Source organism: Amblyomma mixtum, chromosome 2, assembly GCF_055824585.1.
Source record: "Amblyomma mixtum isolate Tamu chromosome 2, ASM5582458v1, whole genome shotgun sequence".
Lineage (NCBI taxonomy): Eukaryota > Metazoa > Arthropoda > Arachnida > Ixodida > Ixodidae > Amblyomma > Amblyomma mixtum.
In genome coordinates, this window is record NC_143013.1 from 57,742,590 (window position 1) to 57,760,656 (window position 18,067).

At 46.0% G+C, this 18,067-nt stretch overlaps 1 protein-coding gene across 1 annotated transcript; it reads right to left on the reverse strand.

The window, feature by feature from the left end:
* Positions 1-4,660: 4,660 nt before the first annotated feature.
* LOC149359427 (scoloptoxin SSD976-like) lies at positions 4,661-17,337 on the reverse strand. The gene is made up of 7 exons (XM_089567677.1): positions 17,333-17,337; positions 13,564-13,978; positions 12,502-12,589; positions 11,662-11,807; positions 11,068-11,159; positions 6,445-6,557; positions 4,661-4,719 (listed from the first exon to the last, which is right to left on the reverse strand). Exons 1-7 carry the CDS (start codon positions 17,335-17,337, stop codon positions 4,661-4,663), a joined length of 918 nt encoding a protein of 305 aa, XP_089423803.1.
* Between the last annotated feature and the right edge of the window lie 730 nt (positions 17,338-18,067).

The following is an 18,067-nucleotide window of genomic DNA, read 5'->3' on the forward strand; positions in this document are numbered from 1 at the left end:
CAGCAGCTCCCAATGAACACCGCTCTAATCTAGTCTTAACCTTTGCGAACAACCTTCCGAATGTAAACAAAATTCTAAGAAAACATTTGAACATCATCGAACAAAGCGACCGACTCTCAAAGGTTTTCCCAACGGCTCCACGGGTCACCTACCGACGACCAAAAAATTTGCAAAATTATGTGGTTCACTCTACTATAAGTAAACAAGAGCCTGTAGGTTGCGTGCCTTGCGGGAAGAGTCGGTGTCAAGTTTGCAAGCACATGCAGAAAACGACGTCGGCTCAGAGCACACACTCTAATTTCAAACACTCCATTCGAGAGAACTTGAATTGTGACAGTAGTAACGTACTCTACATGCTCGAGTGCGGCAACTGTCAAATGCAATACATTGGCCAGACCGAGAATCCCTTCCGAATTCGATTCAATAATCACCGCGCGCATGCCAAATCACTTCCTCTCCTCCCCCTGTCGAAACACGTCCGTCAAGAAAATCATGATTTCGACAAAATTAAAGTCACTCTGCTACAGAGCGGTTTCAAAAATACCCGTGAGCGGGAACAACGGGAGTCATACTTTATTTTCAAATTTAATACGGTGCAGGCCGGTATAAATGAGAACCCCGGAGCTCTCTCCGCACTTCAGAAATCAGAGGCCCAGTAAGATTCACAGCCTCTTCGACTGAATCGCCTGAGGTCATACCATTTTGAGTGTTTGCGTCTACATGCCGCCTGTCTCCTACCCCAGCCTCTCTTTTCTTCCTTATGCCCAAACATTGCTGCTGAAACGACTTCTGCAGTAAACCATAAGGCGGCCTTCCACCCCCCCCCCCCCCCTTTTTTAAATGCCATTTCAAACAGAACGACAAGAATGATACTCAATACATTACATTGGTTTGCGAACGAGGATTAGGAGTGTTGCTATACACTAATATGGTTGTGGATCACTGTGAATCCCGTTCGTCGGTCGTCCAGCTAGATAGCCCAGTTTTCTACTTGCCTGCCTTACGAAGGCGCAGGGCGCTAACAAGGGGTCGTAAGTGAATTTGGGCTACCTCGTGTTTTTCAAAAAGGTGAGGTAGATGAGGGAGGTACTTAGCAAGCCACCCCCCCCCCCCTTTCCACTTTTTTTGCAAGTTCTCATGCCTCCTTTTCTTTCCTTTTTTCCTCTTTTTTCTTTCTCTTTCCTTCTTTTGTTTCCTTCTTTTTTTCTTTTTATTTTTTCCTGCTCTGCATCCGAACTCTCTTTCTCTCGTTTTTTTCGTTGCTCTGCCCCCCACTTCGCTTTTTGGAAAGGGCACCTCGTCGGCGGCGCAGTGTCTTTGCGAGGGGGCGCGCGGCTGACGAGTAGCGGCCGGGGGCTGGCGCTGGGTCTCCGCGGGGCCCAGCCACGGGATCGGGTTTCCGTCCGGCGTCTGGTCGGTTAACTCTCCGCCGATGTGATCGCGCCGCCGTCGTAACTCACATTCAAACAGTCAGTAACCACACTTCTGTCGGACGGTTGGCTCTGTGATGCAACGGGCGCGATAACGTTTTCTTCCCGCGTGTTCGAACGTCCCGCTCCCGCCGAAGGAAGAAGCCTCCGCCCACAATATTTCTTCTCAACGGTTTTCCTCGCAGACAGCTCACCCCTCTCCACTTCCGCTACAACCTTTTGCCTCCTTCCCTTCCCCCACCCCCTCTTTTGCCCTTTCTTGAATTCGTGCTTTTCTTTTTTGTGTGCTCGCATTGCAGCCCTCATTTTCCCCTTAATCGGCAGGAACACCCTTGTCCGCCACTGTCTTGCTTTTCGTGTTTTGTTTTGTTTCCTCAAAGGAGAGCGTCTTCCCCTCTCCATCTGTGTGCGGTGCCGTGAGCAAGTGGATCGTTTTTGTTCACAAACAACCTTACCCTGATGAAGGACGGTCCACCGTCCGAAACCGTCGGTAAATAAATGTTTCTTTAAGAAGTGTACTTCAACTCTTTACTTATATATATATATATATATATATATGTATATATATATATATCGATACACGAACAAAACAGCACGGCACAAGAGTAGGCAAAACAAAACGGGCAAAATCTTCCACGCACGTGTTATGGGAACCTTTCTTGGAGGAATGCTGGATTTTTGGTGAGAGAGCTCTGAAGACTTGCTAATGCACTGAGTTACATTTGTTTACAATGTGGTAAGCCCAGGATATTCCTGGAGTCGCTAATCACTATTACGAAAGACTACAAACTTTACTCGGATCTCGGAGAACAACCCGTACAAATCAATGTGCTGAAAGATGGAAATTCTGGCCCAGGGCAGAAAGTGCTGGTGCCCACGGTGGTGCAACACAGGACACCGCCAAAACTTCTATCGCTGAGGTGTTTACACAGTGGCTAAATAGGAATGCCCGACAAAGATCATGAAACACAAGACGGCTGCTGTAGTGTAGCTTGACACTTCGAGGTGAACATTATGTTTTCGATATTTTATTAAGTCGGATGGAAATGATCGCCTACGGTGATCAGGTGCAAGAAGCAAGACCCATAACTTTCCCCACGTGAGCTGAAACACGCTAGTATAGTGCCTTGAAAAATCTGAAAAGCATATTGGGAGCCTGCGGCATATTTTCGATCGTGTCATCACAGAGGATATGTAACTCTGAATCGTGACCTTCCATTTCCATTCTTGTTCTTAAACCTTCTATAAATATAAGCACCTCCTTCACGTCGGTTTTATTCGTACTTTACCGGCCTCTTCGCATCGTGATGGCCTTATTAGAGGCATTTTCTGGGTCCCGCTTCGGAAGATGCTTTTTCCTGCTTCCATTTCTCTCAAAAGGCTGCTTACATTCTACGCTGCTGGGAGAGATTTGTCTCGCATTTTTTTGCTGTGCGACATTTTGAGACGTTTCATATACCTCCATGTATTTGCTTTTTCTCCTACGCGGCCCAGCTGTGCGCTCTGTAGTATTACCATTCCAACTTTATACTCCGGAAGGTTTACTTACGAAGCGAAATAAATGGCTCGAGCTTATGGCATAAAACATCTGAATTAATTTTTGACAGTCACCGAAAAAAAGTTTAGAATGAGATGCTGCTTGACATCAAAGTCAGTAGGCTAGAAAAACAACAACAGACCTCACGTCTTATTTGCAAAGTTTTTCTTTACTTTTTATGCTTTATTTTCATGTTGGTGCACCCCACTTTCATTTCGTTTTCCTCAAGTACTCCTACGCTCATTTGGATACTTTTCACGTTTTCTTATCAATTCTATATCGCCTTCTTAGCAGTGCTCATAAGGCATGAGTATTCGCATTGCGCCTTAAGTTTTGCATGATTACAGCTTGTGCAGCGTACATTCGTGGGATGTGCTTATGCCTCACTTTCTAGAACTGACCGCTTTTTTTCTGCCGGATCATTTTGTTTATTCATTATAAACAAGCGAAAACTTAGACCGAAATGCGCGGAAGTTTTGTTTCAGGCTCCTGAAAAAATAAATACTGATACCCGGAGTTTGTTTACTCATGCGCCATTCTCGAGGGTGTGTTTGTTGCTGAGAGGAAATACTTGTTTTTCCGCTATGGGTTTTACCAGTCTCGAAAGCCGACGGCAATTTTGACAAGATAGTAGTGTAAAGCTGATATTCAGAGCTTAGCATGCGGGAGCTCTGCAGTTTCATAAAAAGGAAGAAAAATAAAGAAGCAGCAAATAGATTGGCTGGGCGCTCGGTTTGTTGCGATGTTTTCGGGATCCCGACATAGACGGGAATGCGTGTTATTATAGCCAGCGGAAATTAGAAACTGCTGCCACCCGTATAACAGTGGGGACAGAAACACGTTCGAAACTCGGAAATAGGTTCGCGAAGACACTGGGATAGTTATGGTGCCCAAAATGCCGCGCTCTAAACGAAAGGGGCGGAAATGGCTTCCCCGCAGACCTGCGATGCTTAGGGTCTGTGTCGCAATCTGTTGGCACTCGGGTGGAAGCTGGAACTCTGGGCGGCTAACTTTTGTGAAAGAACCTTGATCGTGTCGCTGCGGTTGCAACTGAAAACGCCGCAGTTTCTTCTTCTAATTTTTTTTTTAACCCGGGTAATGAGCACTGCTTCTTTTCGCGTTGCAGATGCTGCTGTGACTTGCGAGGTTCTAAAAAAGTTTCACTGCGGTGTATGATGGCTCCTCGAGAAGTAGTCATCGTTAACATTGCTAGATGTTTCTTATTCTTCGGTATCACAAATCTGACGCTGTAAACTGATATTATGCTGACTCCGACAACTACCAGCCAGCCTGACCTGCTTTACCGTATTTAACACATCAATTCTCAGCTACTAAAAATCCGTTGACATCTTCTTGTCTTTGTGACGTAGCCTATCTTTAAAGTTGTGAGCTCATGACACGTTTATTGGCATTCCTTTTGCAATGTACAGGAGGGTCTTCCTTGAAAAAGACGCAGCTACGCAAGCCTCCTTGCGTAGCCTACGTTGTCTACTTGCCAACAGCTATAGCCACGATGCCACACATGTAGACAGAAAGACGTAAGGCCTCAATGCTTACTTAAGACGAATTGAAATGCTGCAGGTTCGTGTTGATGGAATATTTATAATGCAAGAATGATAAGTTGGCGGCAGATGACAGAAACTGTTCAGCTATAGGAAGGCCGGAATGAAACTTCAGTGGAAACGTAGGGCTATTACGTGCGACTGGAAGGTCCGACTGGCTGAGGTGCTGGACAGCTGAGGCCTTGGTTGGCTGAAAGAGAAGAAAAAAAAAGATAAATTTAGTAACGACCGGATTGGTCAGATTCATATTATGAATTAAATGTGCCTTGCTTCCGCGATTCATAGTGCCTGAGCTAGAGCAGGCTCGTACGCCTATATTATTGTACATACGCCACCATTTCGCAGCCACAAGGGAGAAGCGTTTTGAGGGCGTGAAAATTCTCAGGGCACCTAATCGCATTATATGCTAGCAATGCGGTAGCATTAGCAGCTGTTGATGCCTTTACAAGAAGGGACGTTACTTCCCTTCAGCCAAAGGGAATGGCCTGGCTTGGTCAAGTGACGTCGAATTAGAGATTTGTAGCCGGCTGTTAGTAATATCCACATAAGTTTGATTACCCTCTCGCCTCTGGATCGACAAAGTTTGGCTACATTGTATCAAAGTACATGCACCTTCGGAGAGCTTGCCTGCAAAAGAAACCCTCCAGGGCACGTAACTAGCCGAAATAGCCAAATTTTTGCAAGCCACAGCTTCGAAGGTAGTCGTGTTTTCGAAATTCTAAAAGCTGATATGGCTATTATTAAAGGCCACCTACAAATATGCAATTGCAACGAGGTGCCTATCGGTAATAGTGAATAGTAATTAATAGTATCGGTAATAGGTAATAGTAATTAGAATGTAGTTAATCACTTTACTAGTTAACATGATTCGCCAGTTTTCTGAAATACGCCAACACAGGCATTACTATGGCGCGAAAAGCTTCTGTTTACCTCAAAAAGTATATTTTTAAAAATTAGTGATCTCCTTCGCTCAAACGCCTGGTATAATTGAGCCTTTCGTGGCGCCTTATCTAGAAAAAAAATACATGTATTTCCATTTTAGATGACATAAATTCATCACCTCCTCTGTTTACTGAGCGCTAATGAGAACTTGTCGTTATTTTTTACACGAGGTTCGGGTTATGGGTTTTGACGTCACAAAGCGACTCGGGCTATTTAGGGATGCCGTAGTGAAGGTTTTCAGAAATTTCAACTACGTGGGGTTCTTTAACGTGCGCTGACATCGCACAGCACACGGGCCTCTAAAATTTCGCCTCCTTAAATATTCGATCACCGCGGCATGAATCGAACCAGCGACTTTCGGGTTAGCAGACGCACGCCATAACCACTGAGCTACCGCGACGGCGGTTTTTTATACGAGTTCAAGGCATTATTGTCACCATGGTGTAAAGAGTATCTTTACGCAACATAGTCTATGACGTCGCTGCTACTTAGTAACATCTCTCTATAACGCCGCTGCGTATCCGACTGCTGAATAAATTCACGCGAAAAAAAAAAGTAAAGCCTCCTGAGCAAAGAGCAAGTTTTGGATTGACGTGATAAAGCATCCTCCGACTTGTGGCCCTACACACCAGTTTTGGATGAACTGGGGCTGCGTTTCGAGCCTATTACAAAACTCCCGTGAAACTTATTACAGAGAGGCACAGCTTATTGGGCCTAGTACTACGAGGCCCATGGGCTGTCACGCGTCACCTGTGGGAGAAAGGTGATGCAATGACTGTAGCCTGGCCGGCTTTTGCTCACAGACGAGCACCGCAGGTATCCATCATGGAAAAAGGATTAGATTTCGATGCCGGGTTTTGAAACGCACGTGGCCAAAAAAAAAAAGAAGGATGCAAAAAACTTGCCCTTCAGCAAAGGCTAAAACTTTGTCGAGCATTCAAACTCTTCTTTGTTGCGCTCGCACCGCACTCACCGCAAAGTGACATTTCCGTGCTTTCACGTTCCACCGACGTGCATGTCGAGCCCTGGGGACATTGAGAGCAGGGCCATCCTTCCTTGTACACCGGCTGGCCAATCATGTTGCCTCTGCGAGCAAGACAAAAAATAAATTAAAACACGTCATGCCCGGCACTCACTGAGGGCGGTAATACAGATTATTTTTGCTTAGAAATAGCTTCGGCCTCCTTTGTTAGAGGCATAGAAGAGTGACGTGTCTTCGTCTGGACGCAGACAAGTCCTCTAGTCGAAAAGTTGGCAGGCAACCTGAGGTTTTCCCTCCCCTATTCACTTTAAGGTAGGTTACCAAGGACCATCTGACCAACATCTGAAACAATGTAAAGCTACATGTTAGCCTTACGCATTTTGTTGTGCGGTGCGTGCCCTTCTGCATATCACTAAGCTCAAAGAGATTCGTCATAATTACACGCTTATGCCAGACTATGGGTAAGTATTAAAAATGGCATAATCGGAAGATAGAGAAAAGAAAATGTTCACTGGGTCAGGTTGTCGGGTACCCGTGTTCAGGGACTGCTCAATGATATAAGCGTCTGACTATTACTGAGAGGCCGGGGTAGACTTCAATCTTTGTATCATCATGTGGAAATAGCAGTGAATTGCACGTGCATGCGTGCGTTTTTTCTTGAACCCTCGGTCCTGTGTGCGATCGCTTTGGACATCCGTCTTAAAAGTAGATTTTGTGATAAGTTTCACGTGCGTGCGTGTGTTCTTGTTTGTTCTTTTTATCTGTCGTCTCGTCCTCTCTCTGTGGTTTCCATAATAGTGCTACATTGAATTTTCAAAGAATGAGTGACCAACAAGCCCAGCACCGAGTTCTACAGAAGTGTGCGTGTGATGGAGGTGTGTCTATTTTGTTATTGTTATCACGTGTGCGGCTTCCGTATTACCCCTTCCTCTCTTCAGTGTAGAGTAGCGCAAGTCAGATACATGTTCTTGCTTCCGAGCTGTCTACTTCTTGCATCACAAGTTTCTCAGTTCCACCTCCCCCCTATAAGAAAAATCAGCACCCAGTTCTGGCAAGGACTGCCGTTTTGCAACCCGGCAAGGCAACAACAGCACAGCCCAGAGAGTGAATGGCGCAGTAGAGTGCCGAACACTAACTGAAAAATTACTTGGGAGTGACCGTCAAAGCACGAATACTGCGCAGAATTTTGTGCATAATAAACGCAGAACTGAAAGTATATTTCTCCGTGCGTACGCCATCGGCGCTGGTGTGAAAGGCCTCCCACGCACACTATTCTGGTGCTGACAGCCGGGTAGTGCAGATGTAAGGAAGGGCGGTGAGGGAACATGTGAGGATGGAGACAAGAACATGAAGAGACCAATATAGATGTTTTCTCTTGCCACACCATGCACCTTGACATCAGGATGGTTGAAAAAAAGGAGGAGTTTACTAACAACCACAGCGCATTGCACACACATACTGGAGTGTGTTTTAAGTTTTCCGATCTAGGTACTCGCTCTTCCCCCTATGTTTTGGACCAATTGGGCCCGTAAACCTATCTGCATATATCAGAGGAGAACTTCGGAAAATTATCCGCAATCTTACCAAGGCTTAGAGGTACATTAGTCTCTCAAGGGCGCAGAAGCTAATCGAGCCGTTCGCTCAAATTGTTTACACCAAGGAAATTTGCTTTATGTCGCTTCACATTTTCCCGCCTCCGGCCGCACTGCCTGAGCGGCTGTTGCATTCAGCTGCTGTTCCAAAGTTCGCGGGTTTGATCCTGGACATGGGGCATTATTTAGGCGAAGGCGAAATATAAAAACGCCCATGGGCTTAGTGATGTTTATAAATGCACGTTAACAACCTTAAGTAGTAAAACTTAATCAGGAGCCTTCCACTATGGCGCCCCTCATAGGCCGTGTGTTGCTTCAGGACGCTGAACACCACAATTTACTAACTGCACAATTTTTCCATCATTGCTAAAACGTAATCTTTCAGTTCAGTTCAGCGCCGTCTGAATTTATTTCGCACTTGTTTCGGTGGTTCATTCGTTTCCACATGTGAGCCCATTTAAGGCTCTGGGGATCGAGACCCAGCCAGCGCTGCGTTTAGATGGAGGCAAAATTAAAAAAAAAAAAATTACGTCTTTACCACATTCCTAAAAGAGAAAATGCGGTGGCATTTGGAAGTTGACTCGTCCGACCATATTTCAATGCCCTAAAATTTCGTAAGTGCGCCCAGCTCAGAAAGTGAATTAAAGTTGATTTGTGAGTGGATTAAGGTAGATTAATGAGCATTAGTGGGTAGAATGAAGTGTATTATTGAGGATGAGCGGGTGGATTAAGATAGAAGATTGAGTCGCGTTGGTATAATCCCATTTGACAATCTAATAGAACGCACTAAAATATTCTAGCCTTCAGATTTTCCAAATTTGGTGGTTCTTGTCGGCCAGGAGCCTCTGGAGCATTCACAATATGTTTGCGGAGAAACCGGGTGGATGTTGCAGAAGGCAGTCTCAATGCTATCGCATTAGAACTCCCGTGTGCCAGGGCATGTCGCGGCACATAAGAGCCCCAGGAGGTGGATAATGATTAGGATCCCTCGCATGTGCAGCTTCGGGTGTTAAATTCACATGTTACTACTTCTTGCTTTTGCGCACTTCCTTAAACACGTTCCGCATTCGTTTGCCAATTGTAACACGGCTTACAAAAAACATTTTTCGCTTGCAAGGCTAAGCTGACGGAGCGTCTTCTGAATTCGAGCAAAAGTTTTTTCTGGGCTAGTCGGTGCATTTCTTGGGTTAAATTTGGCCCTACACAAGAGAAACACAAAGGAACAATGAACAAGCGACTACTAACGACTCAGATTTACTGGCGCCTCAGCAGTCAGTATTTAATAGCTACAACTCTTGCTAGTGGCGCTTTGTGGTGTGCTATCTTGTTGTCTTCGTCTCGTGTAGTGCTAACCTCATTTTCAAAATAATAGACACACCGTAATGAAGTGCTCTGAATGCACATCGACCATCTGTGGCAATTTTTAATTGCGCTGAAATAGCAGCGCAATAAATTTAATTCTACCTTGGATCGATTTTATGCACCGACAGCGTTATTAGCCTGCTTTCTCAAGTTTAGCGTTGTCGTTCCTATCGTCGTTGTCTCGAACGAATGCCATATTCCGCAGCAAAAAGATACGCATTTAAATATATACTACAATGCTGCAAACTCGGGCACGGACAGCCTAGGGGCACTCTACCAGGGTCTCTGTTCTTGAGAGAAGGCTAACGCGGGCATTCGAATTCAAACCAGGTATCATAACGCTGGTCCTGACGCTGGGTAGGCATCTTCTCAGCCACGAATCAACCGAAGCATGCATAGGATACTGCGGCTATTAGTGCTTGCTGAATGGAAGTTCAGAGGCAGCTGCAGACATGATAGGATACTGCGGCTATTTGTGCTTGCTGAATGGCAGTTCAGAGGCAGCTGCAGACATGCATGACGTCATCATTGTTTTAATCATACAGTGATCAGCAAGTGGTAACTGACCAGTGATGTCATCACTGTTTTAATCGTACAGTGATCATCAAGTGTTGGCCGACAAGTTGTCAGCCAGCACTGACAACTTACGCTGAGGGTAAGCAGCTAAACTTTTTTTTTCTGCTGGCGGTATCACGCATGCTGCTCACAGCCGCAATCAGTGAGCCACTGAAGCGAGACGGACGAACAAAAAGAACACGAAAAGCCGGTAACCTGCACTGGGCTAGTTCTATTCCGTAATTCACCATTCGCAGGCAGAATTAAAGCTACTATTACTAGTTAGGTTAGGGTCACGCACCCATAATAATTGAGAACAGTTCGGGCGTCGAACTTAAGGGAGTGGAACGAAGTGGCCGCGGTGCTGCAAGGGGATTCCTGCTCGGCTGCAACACAGCAATGTTACACCTGCTTTTGAACGTGGAGGCCTTTGTATGCGTAAGGTTTCTTCTCGACGCCAAGTGTAGAAGAAGCTAAAATCAAACCATTATACTCTTTTGGATAACACGGTTACTCTGAAATCCTGTTTCAGTCTGCGGTTAGAAGGGACTGAAGGCGGATGAACCTATTAAGTGTTATTTATTTTCTATAGAAGTATGCCTCTAAAGACCACAAATGTTGAGTTCGTAAAACAAAGACGCAAGAAAGACACTATGTACTCTGTGTTCCATCCTTGTGTTATGAGCGCTGCATTTGTAGTTTTTTCGTCTCGAACAACCAACTGACCGAGGCGGCTGTCTGTAGCCGCACATTATTTTTCCGTTTTGTTTTGCCTCGGCGGCCATAACGGGGTACAGTAGTCCGACGCTTTCAATCAGATACTGTTTTGCAAAGGGCATAGTTATAAGAAATAAGAGGCACATCCGGGTGGAACATTGTAAACAGTATTATGCAGGCCTATAAGCTATCTATTAAAAGAACGCTGGTGTTTCTTGAAGGAAAATCAGAGAATTTCTGAAATTCAGGGGAGGCCCTGTGTGACCAATTACCAACATCTAATAATTTTCCGATCGCGATTACTAAAAGAACGACACCAAAAGGGGGAAGAAAAAAGAATGAGCTGTAATACCAAAATGAATGAATGAATGAATGAATGAGCACTTACCCTGGCTCGTAGTTGCACACCATGAAGCGCCCTCCCAGCTGGCGGCAGTCGGTGGCTCCACAACCAACCTTTGCGTTACGGGCCCAGGCCATCTGTGAACAATGTGGATGGTTGCAAATGGAACGAACGACATCAAATTGAAGCAAGAACATGCATCGCAGGAAGTCGCAGGAAGAAAAATGCTTGCGGGAAAAGCGTGCGAACCGCTTGCTGTGCGTGAGATGACCGTCGCACTTAACTGAGAGCTTAGCAGAGAGCACTTAAAAAGGCTTAAATTTGAGGAGGCGGTTTTGGAGAAAAACAAGTTAAAATCACAGGCTTCCAGAAGGTGTTCACAAACAGACAGCTTGTGTTTGCTAGTTTCAAACTTTCGCGCTGGTGTCTTCCATACGCTTACTACAGGAGTAAACATGGCAGTCCAGTGAGACGAGTGACAAGTGAGGACAGACAGGCGCAAGGACTAAGAACTTCATTTTTCTTATGCTGAAATAAATCTATACACTGCAGGAAAACAACCAGGAGGCACCGACACTTTCACGCAAAGGTATAAGGAGAAGAAATGAGCCGTAATCTTATTCTGCAGCCATTTCCTACCTGCGTGAAGTGTCCATTGCTGGAGGAGAAGCTGTAGCGGTTGACGACTGCTCGACTGGTCTGTCGGTACTCCTCCCACCAGGTCCTGAGGGCTTGCTCCCAGTTTCCGTTGGGTGCCAGGAACAGGTTCTGGCCGATGTAGCCTCCTGTGTCATCGTTGTTTAAACAGAAGCATCAATTGGGAGAGGGGGCAGAGTGTCGGTATTCACGGTGACACTTGTGTGTCTAATGGCGGCTTTCGGCTCGGGCTTTCCTTTATGGCAACAAGCCTGCAGTTTTCACTTACGGCCGTCTTGGCTGACACGTTAACGTGGCAAATGACAAGAACCAGAAAAACAAAACTGGTCCATTTCTACTTTAGTGATTTTAATGATAATTTTGTTTTGGCACAACGACAGTTTTTTTTTTTGTCTACACAAAGATGGCTCAAAGACCAATTCCCCAGGCATTTCACCTCAGAGAACCCGAGTGTCAGAACAGGGGAAAGCGCGTACCGATTGCATCACCGGTGAATACCCGGCGGCAATGGGGCTCGAACGCCGTACCCCTGCCCGCCAAACCACAAGGACGCCGCTGTGGTATGTCTACTGAAGTGACCGTTAAAGAGTTTCCCGCGCCACGCCGGTGCCTCTATCTATCCAACCAAGGCTCCTTTCACTGCGCACTACGAAGTCGCTCTGCCTCAGGGACACACGTTTATCCCGGTTTTATCTACCGCATTTACCCGCAGGAAGCGCTAGCCATGTCATGCGTCTCTCTAAAATTTCTATTCCTTGCATGCTCGCTGCTCGTCTGTACTGTCTAACGCACGGCCCTGAAAACCTAAACGCAAACACTCACCGACGTTTCCGCATCCGAAGCAGCCGTGCTGGAAGCGGCAGCTCTGGGAGTGTTGCTGAGCTCGACGTGCCACATCTCCATCGTATTCCTGAAAAACGAAAAAAAAAAATGAACTGAGGAGCCATGGAAATGGATTGGAGAGACAGTGATTGTGTTTTTCGGACAGCCTGCATTCATAATGAATTTTGCTTACAGAACAGTGCTTGGCTTAGAAGATGTTAATTTGCGTAATCTTTAATTCCTTACTTGTCTTCCCGCGTTGCGCAGATATTTTATTCCCATCATTACTAGTGACTGTTGTTATTCGTTTTCTACAACATTACTTCTTTGGAAGTAATCTTTCAGTCGATCTCCTGGAATTTCAGGTACGACTTCTAGTCTCTTAGCCATTCGCCCGCTTCAACACGTACACAGGATCAGTCCACCTTAATTACACCGCTACGCTGGGAACATCCTCGAAAGTACGTAATCTCAACTTACGTTGAAAAACATTCTTACAGTTTTTGGCGGTGACGTCACAGTACCCCATTTGTAGGCAAAGCAGGCGCACATCGTGAACCTGCGTGTTTCTGTAATCCGCATGCCAAAATTTACCCTGGACAACACCGCGTGAGCTATACGTGGTTTGCTACTAGGGCACTCATGACGTCACGTGCATGGAAGACATCAATTCGGCAGCAAAGGAAACGCGGGTGTTTTCGAAAGACCACAAGACCACGGCATGCTGCTCTAGCGATGCCGCCAAACAACAAGAAAAACCCGCATTCAGATAACACCACGGAACATGTACAGCCTTTGTCAAAAGTTTAGAGCCCAGGGGTTTGGTTCTGGGCCACATTGGTTTGCTCGTAATGCGTCCTCAGCGTCCCAAATCTCCTGAAGGTAAGAAGATTTTTGGTCCTGCTCCCTTCGATGCGTAGGACTTCCATTAGTGCTAAAGGAGCGCCACAATAGTGCTTAGAAGCAAACCTCCTGGGCTCTAAACTTTTGACAAAGGCTGTACCTAGTGACCTGAAATAGGGCCCCTTTAAGTCAACGACCCACTGCCTCCCGCACACCCACCATGCGAAGCATATCGGCGGCCGGAGGGAAGCCAGGCAGGTCTCCAGATGCGAGCGTCTGACGCAGCTGGTTGTGGAGCCGCGTGATGCGGATCACCTCATCGGGGCTAACCGCTTGTAGCGGGGTGCCATTGAAGGCTCCCCAGTAGCCTGGCCGCACCAGGTTCAGTGTGATGGGGAAAGGCCATACGCGGGGCGACCGCGGTTCTCGGGTTGGGGTGTGCGGCCGCTTGTGCGGGTGCCACCACGATGGAAGGGGAATAGGGAAGGGTCGGTGACGGGAGGGAGGCTGCTGGAGAGGCGGGTCCTGCGGAGACTGGGGTGGAGGGTCCTGCGGCTCCCAGGTTCCAGTGGCGAGGACTAGGTTGACGGCTACTCCGAGCACCAGAGCGGCCAGCAAGGCCGTCAGTAGGCTTCTGCGTTGTGGGGAACCAGAGAAGAACAATGAGGGCCCATTCAGTGATAAGAATCGTCTGAGATTTCTGGTTACGGTAGGAAATCACATCAGCGGCAGCATCAAGTACGTCGACTACGACGGCGACACAATGAAAACAAAACAAACAACGAGCATAGTTTTTGACACCCATAGCTGGCTTGTATGCTGTAAAGACTTTTTCAGGACCAAATTTTTTGATGTTGCGGGGAAGGGCACAAAAATTCTCCTTAAGTACGTTTTGCACAGTGAGAGAAATAAAACTGATTGCGAAGCGATGCGCATTCTTCGACACCAGTACAAACTCGCTATGTTTACAGCGACGTCGTTACAGTGCTACGATCATGCATAGCTTTCCGAGCATCGCCTTTTTTAATCGGGTAGTAAAACGAACCTCAAGTACAAAGCACATAACCACAAGGAATCCTATGGAAACAAAATTCATCGAATTAGCTTGTAGCTCCTTCTTGACACGGAGCGCTTTTCAGCGTTTCCAATGTCCGCTCGCTCTCATGCATCTTGTCGAAAACGAAATGCTTCATCATTACTGCCTTTCTTATTGCTAACGCCCGCTCACATAAAGAGCCCCGTACACTTGTGGGAAGCCTCAGCAGAATAGGCTCAAATCTCCTGAATTCGTACGAGCAGTCTTATTAAACATAAATGCGTGGGAATCATCTTCTGTTTGGAGCAAGCAATAAAATCACCGAAACCGTAACTCGCCGAAGAAAACGAAACGATCTCGTTCACATTTTTAATCAGCTTACGTGTACTAAACTCCACCATCTTCCAAGAAAATAAGAATTATAGCGGCATTCGAAGAAACCGTAGTGCTATTCGGGTTTTGTGCGGTTGTTGTGTTGTGCAACCTCTAATAAAGAAAATAATGAATTTGCGATGTACAGGCCCTCCATGAAGCACAGTGAAACTTCGGTTTCTCCTTGGACTTTTACAGGGTATTTTAGACGTATAAAGTTTGAAGCTTACTTGGAGATGATTGCGTAGCTAAGTTGCCTAATGGTACCATATGCGAAAAGATAAAAATGTTTTGAATAGCACTTTAGTAGCGCTTTAAACGAGTGAAACTACTAGCTGTGTTATGGTTTGGAAATACCCCCATGAAAAAAATATTGCGAGATTTGAATCGTCGAAGTTTCGGTTTGGTTTGGTTTATGGGGTTTAACGTCCCAAAGCGACTAAGGCTGAGAGACGCCGTAGTGGAGGGCTCCGGAAATTTCGACCAACTGGGGTTCTGTAACGTGCACTGACATCGCACAGTACACGGGCCTCTAGAACATAAAAGAGGCCGCGCGCCGCGGTGCGCGCTCCGTCGTTAGTTCTCCTCCTCGCCATCGGTTATCCGCTTGGGACGGTTGGGACGGCGGTCTCCGTCCCAAGAGAAGGTTCTTTCGCAAGGCGTTTCGAGAACGCACGCGTCAGCGGCGGCGGCGGCCGTAGAAGCCTCGCAGACATTCGCCATGGAAGGAAGAAAAGAAGACCCAGTTGTGGTAGCGAGGGAGTTGGCTCAAAATCTACACCGCTACCGTGGTGCTCCCAGGGCATTGTGCGCGAAATGCTACAGCCATGACGCCAAACAAAGCATAACTGCAGCTTTTCGCTTGTATATCCATGCTTAACCAGAGCTAAGCCACTGCCAATTTTTTTTCGACCAAACTTGGCGAATGAATGTGATTTGTTTCTTGACTGTCTGTAAACTGCGGGTAAAGTATTGATCTCTTTTAGGAACCAATATCTTACCCGGGTGGCAGTTTCAACGGAAAGCGTACCCACTGCGAGAGCACAGAGCAAATAAACAAACATAAATGGACAGGCGCCCAAGATTCGAAAAGCCTCGCCAGCGTAGGCGCTAAGAACTATGCAAAGCCGTCAAAGTATTTGTGAGCGTCACGCAAAAGACCAGTTTATCACCTGCGTCAGCGTGAACAAAATATCCACCGTAATTTTTGGAACCGCGAACAAAGTGTTGTGCCCGTGTTTGTGCCCGTAGGGTATTACCGCGTTATCGGGCAACTTCGTGATGCTGCTGACACTGAGGATGTCCGTTGAGCTTTACTAAAGCGTAGCGAAGGCGCGACGTCAAGCGACTTCTCTCGCGTGTTTATCTTTACGAAACGCCTTCGCTCACGGCGTCGGTCGGTCTCCGGTGAAGTGCTTTCCAAAGCGCCCCCTCAACGATTTTTCGGCGGCTTGCGGGCTTCTGTTGATAAACTTGGTTCCTCTTAAGCGCATATTAATGTGGTAGGGTTGAAAGCACCGCTACCCAGAAAATCCGGTGGCGGTGTTGTCGCCGTTGCGAGCTAAAGATAATGTGGCGTAGGGCCGCTTAGAAGCCCATCGGGTTGTGAGCGAACTGTTCACTGTGGCAGGTGACTGCTAAATTATTTATCGCGAGAGGTTGCTAGGGAAGAGCAACTTGGGTCGCAGAAAAACCCCAACGGGTCCAGCACCAGCCATTGCGGAAGAATTAGGGGAGGTCTGCTGGAGTACTTTAATTTTCAGCGCCAATACTGTAACTTACAGCGGGTTTTCCTAATGCGAGTAGGCTTCTTGTATTCTTAGTTTCTGGCACCTGATGACCTTCTGCCCTCTTTATTTTGCGCTAACCTTCTGCCAGGTGATATTTTTGACATATACATCTTTACACTGACGGCTACACGTGATCTACATACAGTTCGAATAATACTTTTACTTCATGTCCATATTGTCCCCTCTCATTTGAAGTTCACTCTTAAAATCAGGCAAATTGACTTTAACACATGGTCTTCTTACTCGTGTATCAAATATTGCGCCAATAAAAAAACAGTAACAAATCAGATGCGGGGCGAACATACATATTAAAACATTCTTCCCACCAAGGTGCTGTTTTACGCAAACTATATACTGAACAACCTTAGTTTTTTTTTCCCTGAAACGTTTTACAATATCGCTACCGGCTAGTTTCACCATCACATGCAGAAGTAATTAAATATCTTCAGAACAAACCTTTGTGCACATATAGCAGAATTATGTTCCCAGTTTTGGAGAGCAACTGACTTCCACTGACCGCGTGTTGTTCCCGTAGTTCTTGCCGCTAGCGAAATATGTACATAAAGGAAGGCCCCTATTTGAACTGGGAAGCAGCCTAGCAACAAAGAGAAATATAAAAATAAATAGTACCTATATGGTGAAAACTAAAACTAGAATCTCAGTACCGTATGTGTCGAGGTTCAAAAAAAAAAAAGAAGGTTTTAACATGATCTCTGAAGTGTTTGTTACAGCACCACACCACGCTATATAAGTACTCTTAGTAAAAAACAAGGAAACATGGTTTACTTACGGCATTGTCATGTTGTGCACGGGCGAGCTGTCTTGACTTCAACGTCTCTGGAAGTCAATGCGCTCTGCTTAAATACGGTCTGCCTTGTGACGTTCCAGAGCGATAGCGAGATCTTCTTGAGTAATTTCCCACTCCCGTTCTATTTTTTAGGTGATGATACAGTTATCAATAGGAATATATTGAGCGTTATGTGGGTATATATCTTTTTATCACCAGGATATCATACTGATATGAGAATGTCCCGGGTAAAAATAATTTGCGCATTATCGAGCAGTTGGGAGATTTTTTTGTGAACATTCTCACGGAGAGATAGGCGATTGACTTCGGTCTAAATTCAAGCCCATCTAGCTTGCACCCCAGCTCATGATTAAAAAGTCCCTGTGTGAAATTGAAAGACAAAATATAAGAGTGAAAAAAAAAGATAAGCATCTGTTGATTAGGACGTGGCGTTCGCAGTTATGATATGGCCCGGAATGTGAGTCAAACAGTGGTTTGAGTAATGTAGTCTTAACGGGGTCGCAAGCGGCGGAAATTTATATTTGTGGTATCTACAAGCCACGATATGCACCCGAAGTGTAAACGCAGTGCTTCAGAAATGCCCACTCTACATGCCGTTCATGTTAATCATAACACTGATAATATAAATACCATTGTATGCCTTTGTGCATTTGGCGTCATGGCTGAGACTGACCGAGTTTTCTATGAGGCTTTCCGATTGGAATCTAAGCCATATAG